At 44.5% G+C, this 15,540-nt stretch overlaps 1 protein-coding gene across 2 annotated transcripts; it reads right to left on the bottom strand.

The window, feature by feature from the left end:
• Positions 1–1,123: 1,123 nt before the first annotated feature.
• Positions 1,124–15,268, bottom strand: LOC137485932 (serum paraoxonase/arylesterase 2). 2 transcript variants are annotated; one of them, XM_068210751.1, is made up of 9 exons: positions 15,164–15,268; positions 11,660–11,730; positions 6,969–7,024; positions 6,257–6,422; positions 5,096–5,222; positions 4,070–4,270; positions 3,349–3,430; positions 2,717–2,845; positions 1,124–1,804 (listed from the first exon to the last, which is right to left on the bottom strand). In XM_068210751.1, the coding sequence occupies exons 1-9, from the start codon at positions 15,235–15,237 to the stop codon at positions 1,646–1,648; spliced, it is 1,065 nt and encodes a 354-aa protein (XP_068066852.1). In that variant the 5' UTR covers positions 15,238–15,268; the 3' UTR covers positions 1,124–1,645. The 2 variants fall into 2 exon arrangements, with proteins under 2 accessions (XP_068066852.1, XP_068066844.1); XM_068210743.1 differs by lacking the exon at positions 15,164–15,268 and adding an exon at positions 12,232–12,340.
• Between the last annotated feature and the right edge of the window lie 272 nt (positions 15,269–15,540).

The following is a 15,540-nucleotide window of genomic DNA, read 5'->3' as shown; positions in this document are numbered from 1 at the left end:
ACCTCAGCCTGCAGTACTGCCTCTTCTCAGCCAGCACAGCAGAACACAGACAGAGGAGGGTTTGCATATATTCCACATCCTATCTCAGTGTTTGAGCCACTACAGAGCAGGTTAGTTGGTCTGTCTTAAAGGCAGAAGCACTCCTGTGTTTTCTGGACTTCCCATGTACTCTTCAGATTTAGAGGGGCTGTGGCTGATGCTGGAGCAGAGGCAGAAGGGAACAGCAAAGCCAGCTTAGCAATCAGCACCCAGGGACTGGCTCTGGCTCTTTCTCCTCCCAGGCTTGCACTTCAGGAGCAGCCTGTCTTTGTTCTCCACGGTGGTGGAAGAACTGCAGTGAGGAAAAGCTACTGCATCAGCGGAAGGATGCAGAGGGGCTGGTGGCCCTCAGGGATGTCTGTCTGGTGGCAGCATTTGGAGGGGCTGCCAAGATGCTGAAAAGGGCCAGTTGCAGGCAGCACAGTGGCAACCCCAGCAGGAGAGATCTCACATGTAACACAGAGCCTTTAGCTGAATGTCAGTAACTCTCACAAAACTGGAGAGCTGATCACAGGTGGGAACTCAGAAGGACAGAAAGTGCAGCAGGAGTTACTCTGAGGGTAAGGGCATCTACACTAATGCTAGAAGAGCTCACTCCTGAGCTCCAGCTTCAAAGGACACTGAGTTCAGTTCATTGCAAATGACTGCTAACATCATCCCAAAAACACTAGCCGAAGGAAACCTGGGGGGCTTTTGGCAGTGCAAAATGTCAGTAACTGATGCCAGGTAAACATGAAGGGCTGCCTGGTGCACAGCAGTGCTCAGGAATCAACTCCACACCAGCTGAAGTTAAACACAGAACATGTGTGACCGTGGCTCAGGAGAGTCACTGCATAGTGCCCAGAAATGCTCCCTTTGTGGTGACAGACAATAGGAACTGCAAATGCACTTCCTGCTGAAGGTGTGTAGGAGATGTTTCCCACTCTCTAAGAGAAAAAAAAAAAAACTTTTCTAAACTCCCTTTGAAAGACCCACTCAGAAACCTCTCCAAAGTGATGCCCTACTCTTTTCTCATCAGATTAAAACAAATTTATGAAACTGAAGTAACATTAGGAAATGGCTTTAAGTGGGAAGGGGAAATGAATGAGACTGAAATGACATTTATTCTCCTTCCAGTTATTTTGGAAGCATTAGGGAAAGCCAACAGGAAGGTTTGGAAGAAAAATCCCTAGCACAGTCCCTGGGAAGGCCCAGGGGTCAGTGACAAGAATGCACACCACACTGGTAGTCAGCAATTCTCATTTACAAAATCAGTTTTCTCAGGCAGGAAAAAAACAACCAAACAACAAACCAGAAATCCAGCCAGCACATAGTTCAGTGGCTGACAGTTTAGTCATTTACCATCTGAAATTCAACTTCAAGGTTACCCTATGTTAACAACATGGGGTTCTCCCCATTACACAGATAAACTAATTTCTCACCTTCAATTCCATGTCCTTTACTATTGTGTAGAAGTCTCATTTTGGAGAGGAAGACTAAAATACATTTCCATTACTGTAGTTAGCTTTTATTGGAACAGTCTTGCTGTTAGCAGATCTAGCAGAAATTAAGTGAGTTCCCAAGGAATTAAATCCTTTCCACAGCAGCAGGCCTTGCCCGTGACGAGCTATAGATCACAGTAGAGGGCTCTGTGGAAGACTGTGCCAATGAGCAGTTTTCCCTCGTAGGTGGACGCCACTGAGCTTCCCTGCAGCACAGAGCCGTTGTCAGCGTAGACACGTGTCACCACAGGCTCCTCCGAGAGGATGTTCTGGATGCGCAGGACCTGCCAGAGCAGGAGGACACATCTAGTGAAACGGTCATGGGGGAAAATGCTCCAGGGAGAGGGCGAACGTTAACTTAAACAAATTAGTTAGGATGACCAGCTGCTGATAATTGCAACCATGTGATTCCTGTGAGAGGGCCTTTAGTGAAGCACAGTCCATGAACACTGATTTTTTTTTTTAAGTTGTGCAACAGCTGTAAGGAAGTCAGGCAGTCATTCCCACCACTAGGAATGTGCACATTTTTTTCCAGACTAAGAATTAGTTAATATCTTCTTATTTTCATATTTTTCCCAGACAGAGTAAACAACTGCCTAGTATCAGAAATCTACTGCTATTGAACATGGTAATTTCGAGAAGTGTCTTACGGGGAGCTTCAGACAAGGCTGAAATCCAATGGACAGCAGCCATCTACACTCATAGCACTATCGCCCTGATGCCAGTACCTCACTGATTTCATAGAAAGAAGAATTACAGTGTTACCTACAGATGAACCACACTTGCACAAATTAGTCATTCCTGTGGAAACATTTCTGGTCACACTTTGCACTCAGTCAATTATGTTTAGTTTGGCAAAGAGGCGCTGGCTCAGTAATTAATAATGCAGTTCATCAGAATCTGTGTGCATGTCCACAGCTGCAGAGAAAGCAGCCTGAGGAGTCCAAAGTGACTGAGCTACTGGTTGGAAATTATTTAGTTGTTGCCCAAGGATCTTAATAGGTGTTTGTTAGTGAGTATATGCTGTTCAGGCTCTCACTTGAGAAGAGAAGCCAGCTCGGTCTTTGCTTTAACAAAGGCATTCTGTGCCAGGCACTTTCTATGAAATGCAGTTAAGTTATACCAGCATAATTTGAACAAAACAACTTTCTGGCACAGACACAGCAAAGAGAACAGTGATGTCTCCCAAAAGGCACCTCAGATGCAGGAAGATTTTCAGGATCATAGTAGAACAGCTTCATCCCATTGGGATGACATCCTGTCCAGATGTCTCCAGTGTGAGGGTCAATAGACAAGTTATCAACCAGAGTGTCCAGCTGCAGTGTCTAGCCAAGACAGAGGAAAAACAAAAAATTAAATCCTGGAAGTAAACTACAACATAACCAATAGACTTGTCTAATCTGACATAACTTAGACTGGCTTTTTTTTTAAGAAATACTTTTCCCCCCACTTCTGTTTTTCTTTTCCACTGGTATGCATCATCCCTACCTCTGTGCTATGAGAAACCTGCTTGCTGCTCTGAGCTTCTCCATCAGCTCATTCACATCTACACCTCTGTGGATGCTTTCAGTGCTCTGACCCCCACTGCCTGAGGCAGATTTCCACTACAGCTCAACAGCATACCCAAGGATTCCTCCCTGGTTGTTGGTGGGAGGGTGGAAGATTTGAAGCTCTGTAATGGGGTGTGCAGACACCTCTGTAAAACCACAACAGCAGCCACCCAGATCAGAACTTTACAGATGATCATGCTGAGATCTCAAGCATTCCTTGAAACTATTCTGTCCAAAACTCTTATTTGCCTCTTTTTTATAGAACAGCAGCACCTTACCTTCACATGGGTTAAACTCCAGTTAGCATGTTTTTCCATGACATAGACATTATGATCCAATACATCTGCAACATAGATGTATCTTCAAAAGAAAGAAAAGTACCTCTTAATATATATGAGTAAGCAGACACCAAAACTAGACAGTTCCTCCTGTGCAAACCCACACACAAACAGACATTGCAAGCCAGCCACAGGGCAATGAAGCCAACCTGCTGAGCAGCTCAGCTACACTGAGGTGCCAGTGTAGCTTCACACTGTGCCAGTTTTTCCATTATGACACTGAAATAAGCCTTGGAACCAGAAAATCATAATTATGATTTATTTTTTTAAATCACTTGTCCACACCACAGGACTGGTTGATTTAGTCATACAGATGTAGGACTGGTTGATTTAGTCATACAGATGTAGGACTGTAGAGCACTCCTGCCCCATTGATCCTCGCAAGCAAGACACATAGACTCCTGTGTCAGCTGGTTAAAATGCAGCAATTGTTACCTTGTTGCCTATAAAGTACCACACGATGCAGCGAACACTGCTGCTAAACACTGAGACACAAAACTTCTGTGCTACAAACACTCTGCATCATTTGTGTTGCACAGGCAGCACCTTGCCTTACATGAACCAGTTCAGACACCTGATCACAGACGTACCAGGTGTACAGATTAAGATCTCCAGATACTTCTGTGTGATAAAACAAAATCTAATGTAAGGAGAAACTTACTTTCTATCAGGTGAAATGTTAATTCCATTGGCTGAATAAAACCCAGATGCTACTTCTTTAACTTCTTTTGGACTGTAGTAAACAACATTTGACCAAGTTAAACCCAAGAACATTTCTAAGAACATCAAGAGGAAGTCAGAGAAGTAGTGGTCATTGGTAGCATAGAAGCTGTCTGGTCCCATGGCTACTATATCATTCACACTAAAAAAGAAATAAAGAGATGGAGAAATTTAAAAAAATTAAATTAGAGGTATGAAGGAGCATTTTAGGACTGCCCAGAATACAGTCAGGACATGGTCATCAATACCCATAAAGAGGCTGCAATTATAGATGTACTTCAAGTAGTCACCAAATTATTTAGACTTTTTTTACTTCTATTTTCTATGAGCCAGGACAGTGCAGTGCTGAGACCTGAATAGGGCCATAGGCATGCTAGAGATCTGGCTACCTGTCTGTAAGTACATGGAAATAATTTTTTTATTAGTAGTAGTATTATTAGTATTATTTTCTTTCTCATTACATTCAAGTAGGAATCAGAGAATAAGTAAGTGTTGTGACAACTTTATCAATCTGGCTGTTTATTTTACAGTCATATTGCAGCAGGACAGACCAAAAAAAATTTTGTATTAAAACCAAGAAAAACAGAAAAAGCTAAATATATGTTTATTTTTACAGTGTAGGAAATCCAGACACTAAAATATCTGGAGACTCATATCTGTAATGCATATCTGAGTGTGGGTTACATGAACAAAGGAGAAGTGGATGCCAAGCTAATTCACTGGCATCAACCACAGCAGCGCTTAAGACTAATTTAGTGATACAACTATTAAAAATCTAATTTAGAGGAGAGATTGGAGAAACACTGCTTTTGATTACACAGATAAGAATCAATCAGTAAGAGAAAAGGGGATGCTGGTTAAAGAGGAAATATCTTCTCTTATTAATAGCCTAAACCCGAAAATCATCCTACATTGGATTTCACCAATGCAGCCTGATCTGGAGGAAGACTGTATTTGAGTGCAATACCTTGTCAGAAGGTCATGTCGAATGGTTTTCAGGTGTACAAGAGAATTGTCATCTTCTACAAATTTAAACAATTCTACTGTGCTCTTCTGGTGGGGATGGTTCACAACAAAGAGGTACACGGTGTCGTCTTGAAAAAGAAATGGAAACAGCTGAATTCCCTGCAGCAGTTTGTGTGGCTGAGCACCCCCAGCCCTGAGGCAGCCTCGAGCACAGAGCACGTGCTCAGACTGGTGTATTTGTCTCATGGCTCTACAGAGGCAGAGGGATGAGTACCCACATTCTGCAAGATGCCTCTGCAACCGGATCCAGATCTCCAGCTACTTTTCTCCCAGGCTGGCTCTACAGGGAACTGCTTTGTTAATAATAGATTTTTGCTATTTCTCCCAAGGAAGAAAGAAATAACCACCTCATCCTTATACCCAAGCCACTGGGTTTTGCAGTCTGTGAAACAGCCCCAGCCAGCTGGAAGAAGGGTTTGTGGCCAAGGCAGTTTGGGCTTTTGGGTTTGTCTACCACATCCCCTGGGAGAGTGGAAGGAGCATCCTTCTCCTGCATTCTGTGCAAGGCTGCAGACCATCTGCCCAGCCCTTCTGGTAGGACCCTGCATTAGCCACCACTGATTTTTCCAACACCTTCCCTTAAAGGGTGACTGTATGGGGATGCAGGCCAAGCATCAGCAATTGTTTTCTTTATATCTGCAGAATTCTACTTGCCCTGCTAAAACCCCTAATGAAAGGAAATTAGGTAGAGGAAAAGATACTTTATTAGTAATCAGAGCCTGACATAGTAGAACCTATCTTGGAGAAGAGAGCCTGGCTTGCCAAAGAGTAACAGAAGTTTTAGTAATTCACAGAGCTGATAATTTACTGTTTTGCCACAAAAGTTTCCATTCTGGGCACTACTAGTCAGTAAATGATGTATCTCCTCAAAACACTTGAACCCAGCGTGAGGCACATGCAAATGTAAAATCAATTTTCTGTGGTTTTCAACTCTAAATTTTATCATGTTTTCTTTCCTTTTAATATCCAGGGCATCCTTCTGTTTCAGACAGACTGAAATAATGTGCAAGTGTGTTTCCTTGACTAACTGACATTTAGAAAAGAGTAAAACAAAGGTGAAAAACCCCAAACCTTTTTGTCTCCCAGCAAGAACCACCATTACCTCTGTCTATATAGGTGCTGATTCCATGAGGGTTAAACGAAGCCAGATCAAACCCTCGGCTGATTCTCAGTTCCACTGCTCTGGGATTGTCTTCATTCAAATCCATCAAAAATATTTCACCTGGTTTATCTGGAGCAAAGCTCTTTAAGCCTGGATATTTCAATCCCTGTAGAATCCAAACATAAGAATATAATTCCTGGGTAAAAGGTAAACAAGTGAATCACAGGGCTGAAAAAGCCAGGGCCTTGATTGGACTTGCAAGCACACATGAGGATGTCCCATGGCCAGCCATCCTAATTGGAAAGTAAAGGTTGAAAACCTATCTCCTAAAGGCTAAAAAAAAAAATCAGGAACAGCAAAATCGATACATAAAATTTGATTTTTTTTGAAGTTGGGGAATTAACACAGCTTCTTAACATGACAGAGGATTGACATTTCAACATTTCAATGAAGTAGCATGAAAGAAAGCCCAGGTTACATGGCCGGGTAAGTCAGTGCAATAGGATACCTGTGTCAGAGCCACCAACACCACTTCTGTGTCAAGAAACAGGCTTGCTGAGGGGAACAAATGACAGCTAAGCCAAAACAAGACTGGGTTTTTTGGAGCCAGTCAGACTTGTAGAAAAGAACCCCTCCTGCTGTTTTCACCTATGGCTTCTGCAGATAAGGAAGCAGGCAAGCCCCAGCATGGGAAGGTGGCATGGGAACTTACAGAGCTGATGAAAGCCAGTCCATTGGGAAGTATATCGATGTCTTCTGAACCAGTTTCTGCAAAACAGATATAAACAGAGGTTTTCGGGTGACATTAAGCATTTCCCATTGAAAAAATCTCCTTTTAAGTACAATTCCAGTTCTCATGAATGACCCTTTCTGGTATGACCGCACACACGATGACATTTGGTGGAAAGGTTTGGCCACTGCATTAAAAGTGGTAGCAGAAGACAGCACATCAGGTTAGGAAACAGTACCGGGGTTCATCTCTTTTGGGGGCCCAGGAGTGCCCCTGCAGTGGCCAGGCAGTCTCCTACCCAGCTCCATGTGCCCCCAGATGTTGTGAGATGAATCACCAGGTGTGGGATGAATCACCAGTTCCTGAGGATGTGTTCTGCAGCAAGCAATTAGTGTGGGCATGGAGATTTCCAGGGCAGGACCATACCCATGACTCAGGCCTCAGGCTTGCATAAGGCAGCTGTGGGAATTGTGCACACTAATTCTCCTGATTGAGCTCGGACACTTCACAAAAATGGATTTTTAAATATTTAGTTAAAGCTCTCAAGTGACAAAGAACATACTATATCTATAACAGCTAAGGGCTTTCATAGTTAGACCTCACTTTCAACTACAGGTAATTACTTCCAATATTGCCAGTTCCTGTAGCTCCTGTGATATTTTTCCCTGCTAAGAAAGGATGATAAAATAAAAACCCTTTAGTAAGAACACTTGAGCAACTTTAGACTTTCATAAAGCGCTCTCCAAAGAGCTGTTAGTCCAATGCTGAAGGCCATTTGCCATCTCACATTTCCACCACTCCTCTGAGAAGCCTCCCCTCTTTTCTCCAAATCAGCAGCAAAAACAGCATTCCTCACAAGTCACTTTCCAGATGATGAGGGAAACCACTCAGGAGCACTTGCTTAAAGAAAATTCTTAGGCAGGTTTTCTTTATCAGAGCCATCAACACAAGGTTTTTCCAGGAAGCTTGTGCCATGTCTCCACACCCCCTCCTGCTTTGCCATAACCACGTGAGAGCCTGCATGGGTCACACAATCCCTTGCACCTCAACACCTCTTCCCAAGGAAGTACCTGCAAATTCGAGCTGGGTTTACTGTTTGCTTTTAAGCAACCCCTATTTATCCAAGCACTGGTTTGCCTGGGTTGTAATTGATCCTGGGATCACTGACAGCCTCTGTGGAGAGGAACCAGAACCCCAGATTCACCCATCCAGGAAAGTTGCTCCCTACCTCAGCCCTGGGAAGATGCAGTGGCACAACTCCTCACTTCTGGCCAGGGCCAGCTCCTCCTCAGCCTCGGCAAGTTCCTGCTCCATCCCATGACAGCAACAAGCAGAGTATCCCTGCCTTCTGAAGAGCAAAATGTCTGAAGATGCATTTTGGGAGGAGTCAGCTGTTATCCCACCCTGGGTTTTGGTTCTGAATTTTGACTAACTCAGGCAGGAGACAACATCTGCACTGATGTGTCCAAAAACACTTAGAGTCTGTATTTACCAATTAAAGTTTTGAATTTGGGCTTTTTTTTTTTTTCCTCTCAGCTCAGCTTACACTCTGGTTTGAGCCACAAACCCCTTTCCCTTGCCCCACTTTCTCCAAGTCTGGGTTAATTTATAAAATGGGGTTAGTGGTAATTCTCCACTTCCCAGGATTGGTGCAAGGCTAACAGCATAAATAAATGCTGAGAGGCCCAATTGCCATGGTGACATGAGCTGGACAGACAGCTTTTACTGGCAGCACACACTGGTGAGTGAATAAACAGAGATATAATCATTTATTGCTACTGAATCGGTGAGGCTGCCAAGCAGAAAGATGAGCAGGCTAATTGGGAGCAGATAATTAAAAACTCCAAGTTTCCAGTGGAAGCAGCGCACTGAGAGCCCTGCACCCAACTGCCTCAAGAGAAACTGCCCAGCAAAGCACATTTTGGGCGCTCCATGGCCAGGTCCTGGAATGTGTGGCAGTCAGTGGCGTCAGGAGAGCAGTGGAATGCTGACTCAGCACAGCCCTGCTGATCCAGCACCTCCGAGGAGGGGCTGCAGACACACAGCCGCAGGGGAGCTCAGGGACTCTCCCGCATTGGGAGGGCTCTGTGCTGCTGCTGCAGGCGCCCTATGGGCCAGGGGAGCTAGGAACTGACTCCTTAGGTATCACTTGTATGCACTATGTTGTTTAATCGTATCACTGAGCCCAGCTTGTCCATGGGATTATCTGAAGAGGTGGCATTTAAGAAAAATTAAAAAGATAGTGTGAAAAACTGCTGCCTACTTTAGAAACATTGGCTTTTTGTTGTTCTTTATTTTATCTTACTATAATGTATTCTGCAGGTGTATCTAACAAAAAAACCCATCTGGATTTCATGTCCAAAAGTGTGACACTGTTTTGCCCATACCCCACGAATTGTTGCAAGATACAAGTATTTCTAGCAACATCTGTAGTAGCTTCTTGAACTTTAGGAATTAGTATAGGAGATATGGTTAGTTTATTATAAACCAGTAACACGATGAGGCATCAGTAAAACTCAGAAGCTAGTATTTATTCTACAAATATAGCCTTTCCTACATATTTGTGAATGAGGCTTAGGACAAGCTGCAATTTTTGTTTGTTCAGTGTTTGTATCTGTGCTTATATTGCACAATATTTGAAAAGCAGAATAGATTAAAGTCTTTAGAAATATACAGAGAAGATGAAAGTGTGCAGAAAGAAAATGGTCTGCTAGAGAAATCTTCCATTTACTCAGTGTTTGCTTCACTTACTATAGATCCATCACTTATAATTCATAGACTGTACCACAGGTCTGTTCCTCTATGTACAGAATGAATAGATTAAGATTATTTTGCTCAGATCCAGCTGATCCAGCTCTGGGACCTATGTCACATTTAAGAGTTCAGAAAGACTGATTTAAACATTAAAAAAAGGACAGATTGTTTATTCAGCTTTATCCTAGCATTTTAAAGGAAAAAGCCCCAGGAGGCCAAGATGTCCATGTATAAAGACATCCTTAGACAAAGTCACCCATGCAAGTACAGCAGAACCCCATGTCTGAACAGTACTACCTAGGCAGCATTTAAGCTTTAGGGATCCTTGGACACCCTGAGTGATATAAGCCCCCTGGTCACAGCAAATGAGTTTTAGAAGACATTTGAGTGAACATGCCAACTTTTAGGCTTGCATAATCCTTTATTACTTCTCTTTCTGCCACACTGGACCTGCTAAATTAATTTTTGGCATTTCTATTTTTCTAATGAGCAGCAAACTGCAGAGCAAAGGCAAGACAAGGTGCAGTTCTCTGTGTGAAGGGGCAGCGTTAGAGGAGCCAGCAAGAATCAGAAATGGAGCTCTGTAAATGGATCCACTGCCTCTAAGGAGAGACAGGTTCTCAGAAATAACCTAATCCACATGTAAATGTCAGGCACAAAAACCAAAATACTGTTCAGAAATTAAATACAAATCTATTTGTCTTTTCCAGGTTTCCTTCTTTCCTCAACAGAACAATCATGTTGCAAAAAAGTCTTATAAAGATTGCAATAGTGACATGCTTTAAAAATTACTCAGAAATTATTTTATATTAATCACCACCAAACAAGCATCATTCATAGTCTTGTATGAGTAAATTACAGCTTAATCTAGAACACCTGGAAGTTTTTTTAAATGTCATTTTTTCTGCGCATATTTTCAAGCACAGGAACTCTGCATATACACATTCATAGCAGCAATTTGACTTTATAAAGATGTTTAAATCCTGACATAAGGAAGAAACAAGATTTATGAAATCAACTCACTGACTCAGCAAGCTCAAAGGCAAGGTTGTAAAAGCTCATCCAATGACTTTTTACACATGAAAAATCCAGACAAATTTCAAAATAATTTAATCCATTTCCAAAAATATTAAGAAGGGGGAAATCCTTAGCCATCAAGCCTGCATTGAGGTTTTTTGGGAGAAAGGGAGACACAAAAAAGCAATCAATTTCAAAGCTATAAATTTCATATACTGGTTATCCTAAGTGGAGAGGAAAAAAAACAAGACATAAATATTGCTTTGTGCTAAACACATGGCCCAAAGTACAAAGTCAACATTTCAGCCACTCTGTTAAACCTCTCTGTAAACCAGACTAAGATGACAAACATGACCCCTTGCTCTTTGGAACCGCACAGCTGCATTGCACAACTGCCCGAGCTCTGCCCGCCACAGCACCGCAGGCACCAGACAGCTCCTAAATATCCCCAAAATGTGGCCCTAAGGAGGGGCAGCCTGGCTGGCATTTAGCAGCCACTCCTCTGCCATGTGCCTATGGCCTTCTCCTAAGACTTCCATCCTTGCAGCACTTCCCATCTCCAAGGTGTAACCAGCTGACAGCCTCCTGTAGGTACCTGCCTGAAGAGCCAGCACACCCTCATCTAAAAGCCAAATCATTTTCTAAGTGGCTTAGCAAAGGAGAAGTGTTTCCAAGGTACTCAGTTTTAAGAAAAGGAAAATAAACTAAATACCAACTTATACCCAGCTTGTTTTTCAGTACTATTTTTCCTGCAGTTTCTCCCCGTCTCCAACTCCAAGGCCAACAAATCAAAGTCAAATTAGTACTTTGTTTTTGGGATCAGGCTTGGAAGCTGGCTTTAAGAAGCCATTACAAAAGAAGGTTGGACAAAAGCAATGCACTCAGTTATTTTAAGCACGTACCGATCCCTTTAATGAGCCGGCAGTTCGGGAGGCTCACTGGGGCTACTTCCCGTGAAGCATTGAGTCTGTTCCTGCAAAAGGAAAGAGCAGGGTTAAATAACACACAGCTAGTTTGAAAACAGGTAACTTTCCCAGTTTTCAGTTTTATTGTCTGCCACATTGCAGCAACAAATCAGCCGTAAAATACTGAATAAGCAAGCTCCAGAACCAACAACGGCAACTGCTCCAAATCACTGCAATGGTTACACATGACCAAGGATTAAGTGATTCTTCTACACCGAGTAACTTCAGAAACTTCATTTTGCTCACGAGCTTCAGCAGCAAGCTTCCATGACCCACTGCAGCTCAGATGATAACATAACCACACTTTCTTCAGGTTTCAAACACCTAAATATAGAAGCATCCTGCAGTTAGGACCAACATTTCACATGAGGAGAGAGTAATATTTTACTGCAACCCACTGCCTACTTTTGGTGACCAGACCACTGGCAGTTGCACTTTCTTCATTTTTTTGTCTACATTCAAAGGTAGCAATAGCGCTGTTGCAAGGTCAGGAGTGCTCTTTTCCTTACAACAAGCAGGACTTGGTAGTATGGTTTTCAGCAATTACCGTCTCCTCCTCTCCACTCCTGGTAACCACCCCAAGCATTATCCTTCATCAGTGCTTATTTCATTCATGAATGTGCATGAAATTCCACCTCTCATACTTCACTGGACAAACAGATACAGACAGGCACACGCAAGTTCGTATTTCTCAGTTTCCTGCGTTCCAAGTTTGCAAATCTGCATGACCACCTCACAACCAGGTTTGCCCATGCTGGTCTGCAGTGACACAAGAAAATATGTTGTATTTCTATGTATCCTAGTGTGCTAGAATTTTTTTTTTTTTTTATGCCCAGAAGGAAGCATTTAAACTAACGTAGTAACTCTTTCGCATGAATATCATATGCATATGCTGAGGCTGTTGCTGTAATCACAGGAAATTCTCAATGCAAAGATTCCATAGCAAAACCTTGCCATGTTTATGTTATGGTTTTAGGCATAAACATAAACTAAACAGCAGTATCAGTTAGTGATATGAAAAATATGTGATGCATTTGAGCACTGTATGGTATGTCAGTCCTGCATTTTTTAAATCACTTAAATTTGAATTGTAAATTACTTCAATGCTGTATCACTGACACGGGCTGTTAATATAAGGCAAAAAAAAAAAAATAAGAAAACCAGTAAAAAGTGCAGACAACTGCAAAGGAAAGGAGCCAAGTTAAATCCTCCCAAGCCCTCTCTCCCAGCACAGGAGAACTGACAGAGAATCACGCTGGCTCCCAGCCCACAAACGGCACAGGAGGGCTATCCCCCTGCTGCCCCCTTACCCACCGGCATCCTGGCACAGCCAAACCCACCAAGCCCTCGAGGGTGGCTCAGTGGGATCCTGCCTGAAGATGCACTGTTGCCTGCTTAGGGCTTTTCCCTTCCCTATTTTAACCACCTTTTCCCAGGCAGGCTGCAAGCCACCCCGAGCCAAAAGCACAGCAGGAACTCAGCCAGCAGCCAGCAAAGGATGATGATATCCCGACAGCATTCCCAGGGAAACACTTCATGGGCTGGAATGAGAGTAATTCAAAAGGACACCAGTCACAAGCCTGCAGCATATATAGAGGCTTTTCCAAAATGTGTCAGTTTATCTAGCTCAGACAGCCTCAGCCACGCAGCCAGATGGCCTAGATTACTAACTGGCCTGGAATATGGAAGACCTGCGATATGTGTGGGATGCAACTTCAAAGAAAGCAAGAGTTTTTGCCACTTGGTGCAAGTCCAGTGCATGGCATCTTTTCCATCACAATTTCTCTTTCCAGTTTGAGTCCTCAACCTGCTGCCCTACTTCATGGGACACAGACCACAGGACTTCCCTTTCCTCAAGAAGGAACCCATTGCATATTCAAAGACCTCTCTCTCTTTTAGTTTTCCTCATCTCTAGATTAACCAATCATGAATCTCTTGGGATTTGATTCTAGTGTTTTTTTAACAAATTCAGAAGGAACTACAGAAAGTCTTTGCTGGATTCTTGCCTCTGGGTAGGGGATGAATAAAAGAGACCCTTGGCAAGAGCTAACACCACCCAGAGTTTCTCCTCTCAAGACTGTGATAAATGACTTTTAGAGTACTTTGTGATCTGAACTTGTGTGTTTCCAGAGTTGGCAGCTGTCTTAAGACTGCTTGTACATCGCAATTTGCAGAAAACACAGCACACAGGAAAAATCCACAGAGAGGTACAGAGACGGGGGATCCTGTTTCTTCATGGAGATTCTCTTTTACCAGATTCCTAACATTTCATTTGTTCATTCAGTTCGGAGGAGAGGTGGAGTCCTCTGCTCTTCATAGCACTTTGAAATGGCTCACCCCACTAAAGCCTGGGAGTGTCTTCCAGTTCTGCTACCCCAACTTATGCAACTCCAGCACAGGAGGGCTCCATTACCACCATGGCTATCACCAATAACACTTGTGGTGGATTTAATGCAGCCATCATCCGTGCCAGGTACCAGGGGCCAGGCAGTAATGCTCTCCTTCCGTAATTAGATAAAATTACTATCTACCCATAGTTCAATTAGCTGGATGTCACTGCTATGAAATCAGGCATTTGGGGTCCTTGTGAACATAAACAAAATTATAATGACTTAGTCACCTTCCAACACAGTAATTCAGCATCACTTTTGTGACCTGAAAGGACCAGTTACACATTCAGGAGCTTTCAGGACAGAAGCTGCTGTAACACCTGTACGCACATTCACACCTCACGGCATGAGGTGTGTGATATGGAGCATGACACAGCTGGGTATTTCAGCTCACAGAAAGTGAGGTCACAACTTAGGATCACCAAAGTCTGGGCTCCACCAGAGGAAATCTCATGTACATAGGGGCTATTGTTATCCAGAGGTCAGCTTTGGTAGAACATAACCCAAGTTTCTGGCAAAATATTTGGGGTTACTGTTTGGCCAGCCGGCAGGAGATGAGGTAAACTCACGAACAGTGCTTTTGGCACATCCCTGTTAATTGCAGGCTCTATAAAAACAGAGGTACTACCCCTGTCCCTGGACACCTTCTTCCCTTGTCCCCCTTGCTCCCATCATCCTGGGGAGGATTTCACATCCACTCAGTGCAAAGGGAGTTTCCTCTGCATAAATGGTCCCGAAGTTAGTTAATGCCGAAGCTGGATGAAAAGGGCATCACAGTGCCCATATTTTCTCGGGGAAAAAAACGGTTTCCTTGATAATATTGACGGCAACGATGGTGATGATGAAGAGCCCTTCCTCTCTGGCTGACACTGCGCTGATGCAGGGCAGGTGCTCGCTAAGCTGTGCCCGAGTCCGGGAGCTGCGGTGTCCTCCCGCTCGGAGGGTGGAGGGAAGCGCCCGCCGCCCCCGCCCGGCTCGGGACGCCTCAGCCCCGTCCCGCCCCGCCGGCACCGGGGCCCGCAGCTCCGAAACCCCACCGGAGCTCACCCACCGGAAGGCCAGCAGCCGCTCCGCCGCCAAGGCTGCCGCTATCCCGACGAGAGCCACCGCCAGCAGCTTCCCCATGGCCGCTCCCAGCTCCCCCGCGTCCCGTCCCGCCCCGGCTCCGCCGCGTCCCGGCCCGTCCCGGCCCGCCCCGTCCCGCCCCCGGGGCCCGGCGCTGCCTCCCTCTCCCTCGCCCCCGCCCCGGCCGTGCCCGTGCCCGTGCCCGTGCCCGTGCCGGTGCGGGTGCCGGTGCGGGTGCCCGTGCCCGTGCCCGTGCCCGCGGCGCTGCCCGCCCGCCGCCCCGCCAGAGCGCGGCACGGGGCCAGGCAGTGAGTGCTCTGCAGGCTCCATGCTACGGCTCCCGTGGGAAAGGCAGGTGGACCA

This window comes from Anomalospiza imberbis, chromosome 1 (genome assembly GCF_031753505.1).
Source record: "Anomalospiza imberbis isolate Cuckoo-Finch-1a 21T00152 chromosome 1, ASM3175350v1, whole genome shotgun sequence".
In the NCBI taxonomy this organism is placed as follows: domain Eukaryota; kingdom Metazoa; phylum Chordata; class Aves; order Passeriformes; family Viduidae; genus Anomalospiza; species Anomalospiza imberbis.
Note: the sequence above shows the minus strand (reverse complement) of the source record. Positions and strands in the feature narration are given on the sequence as shown.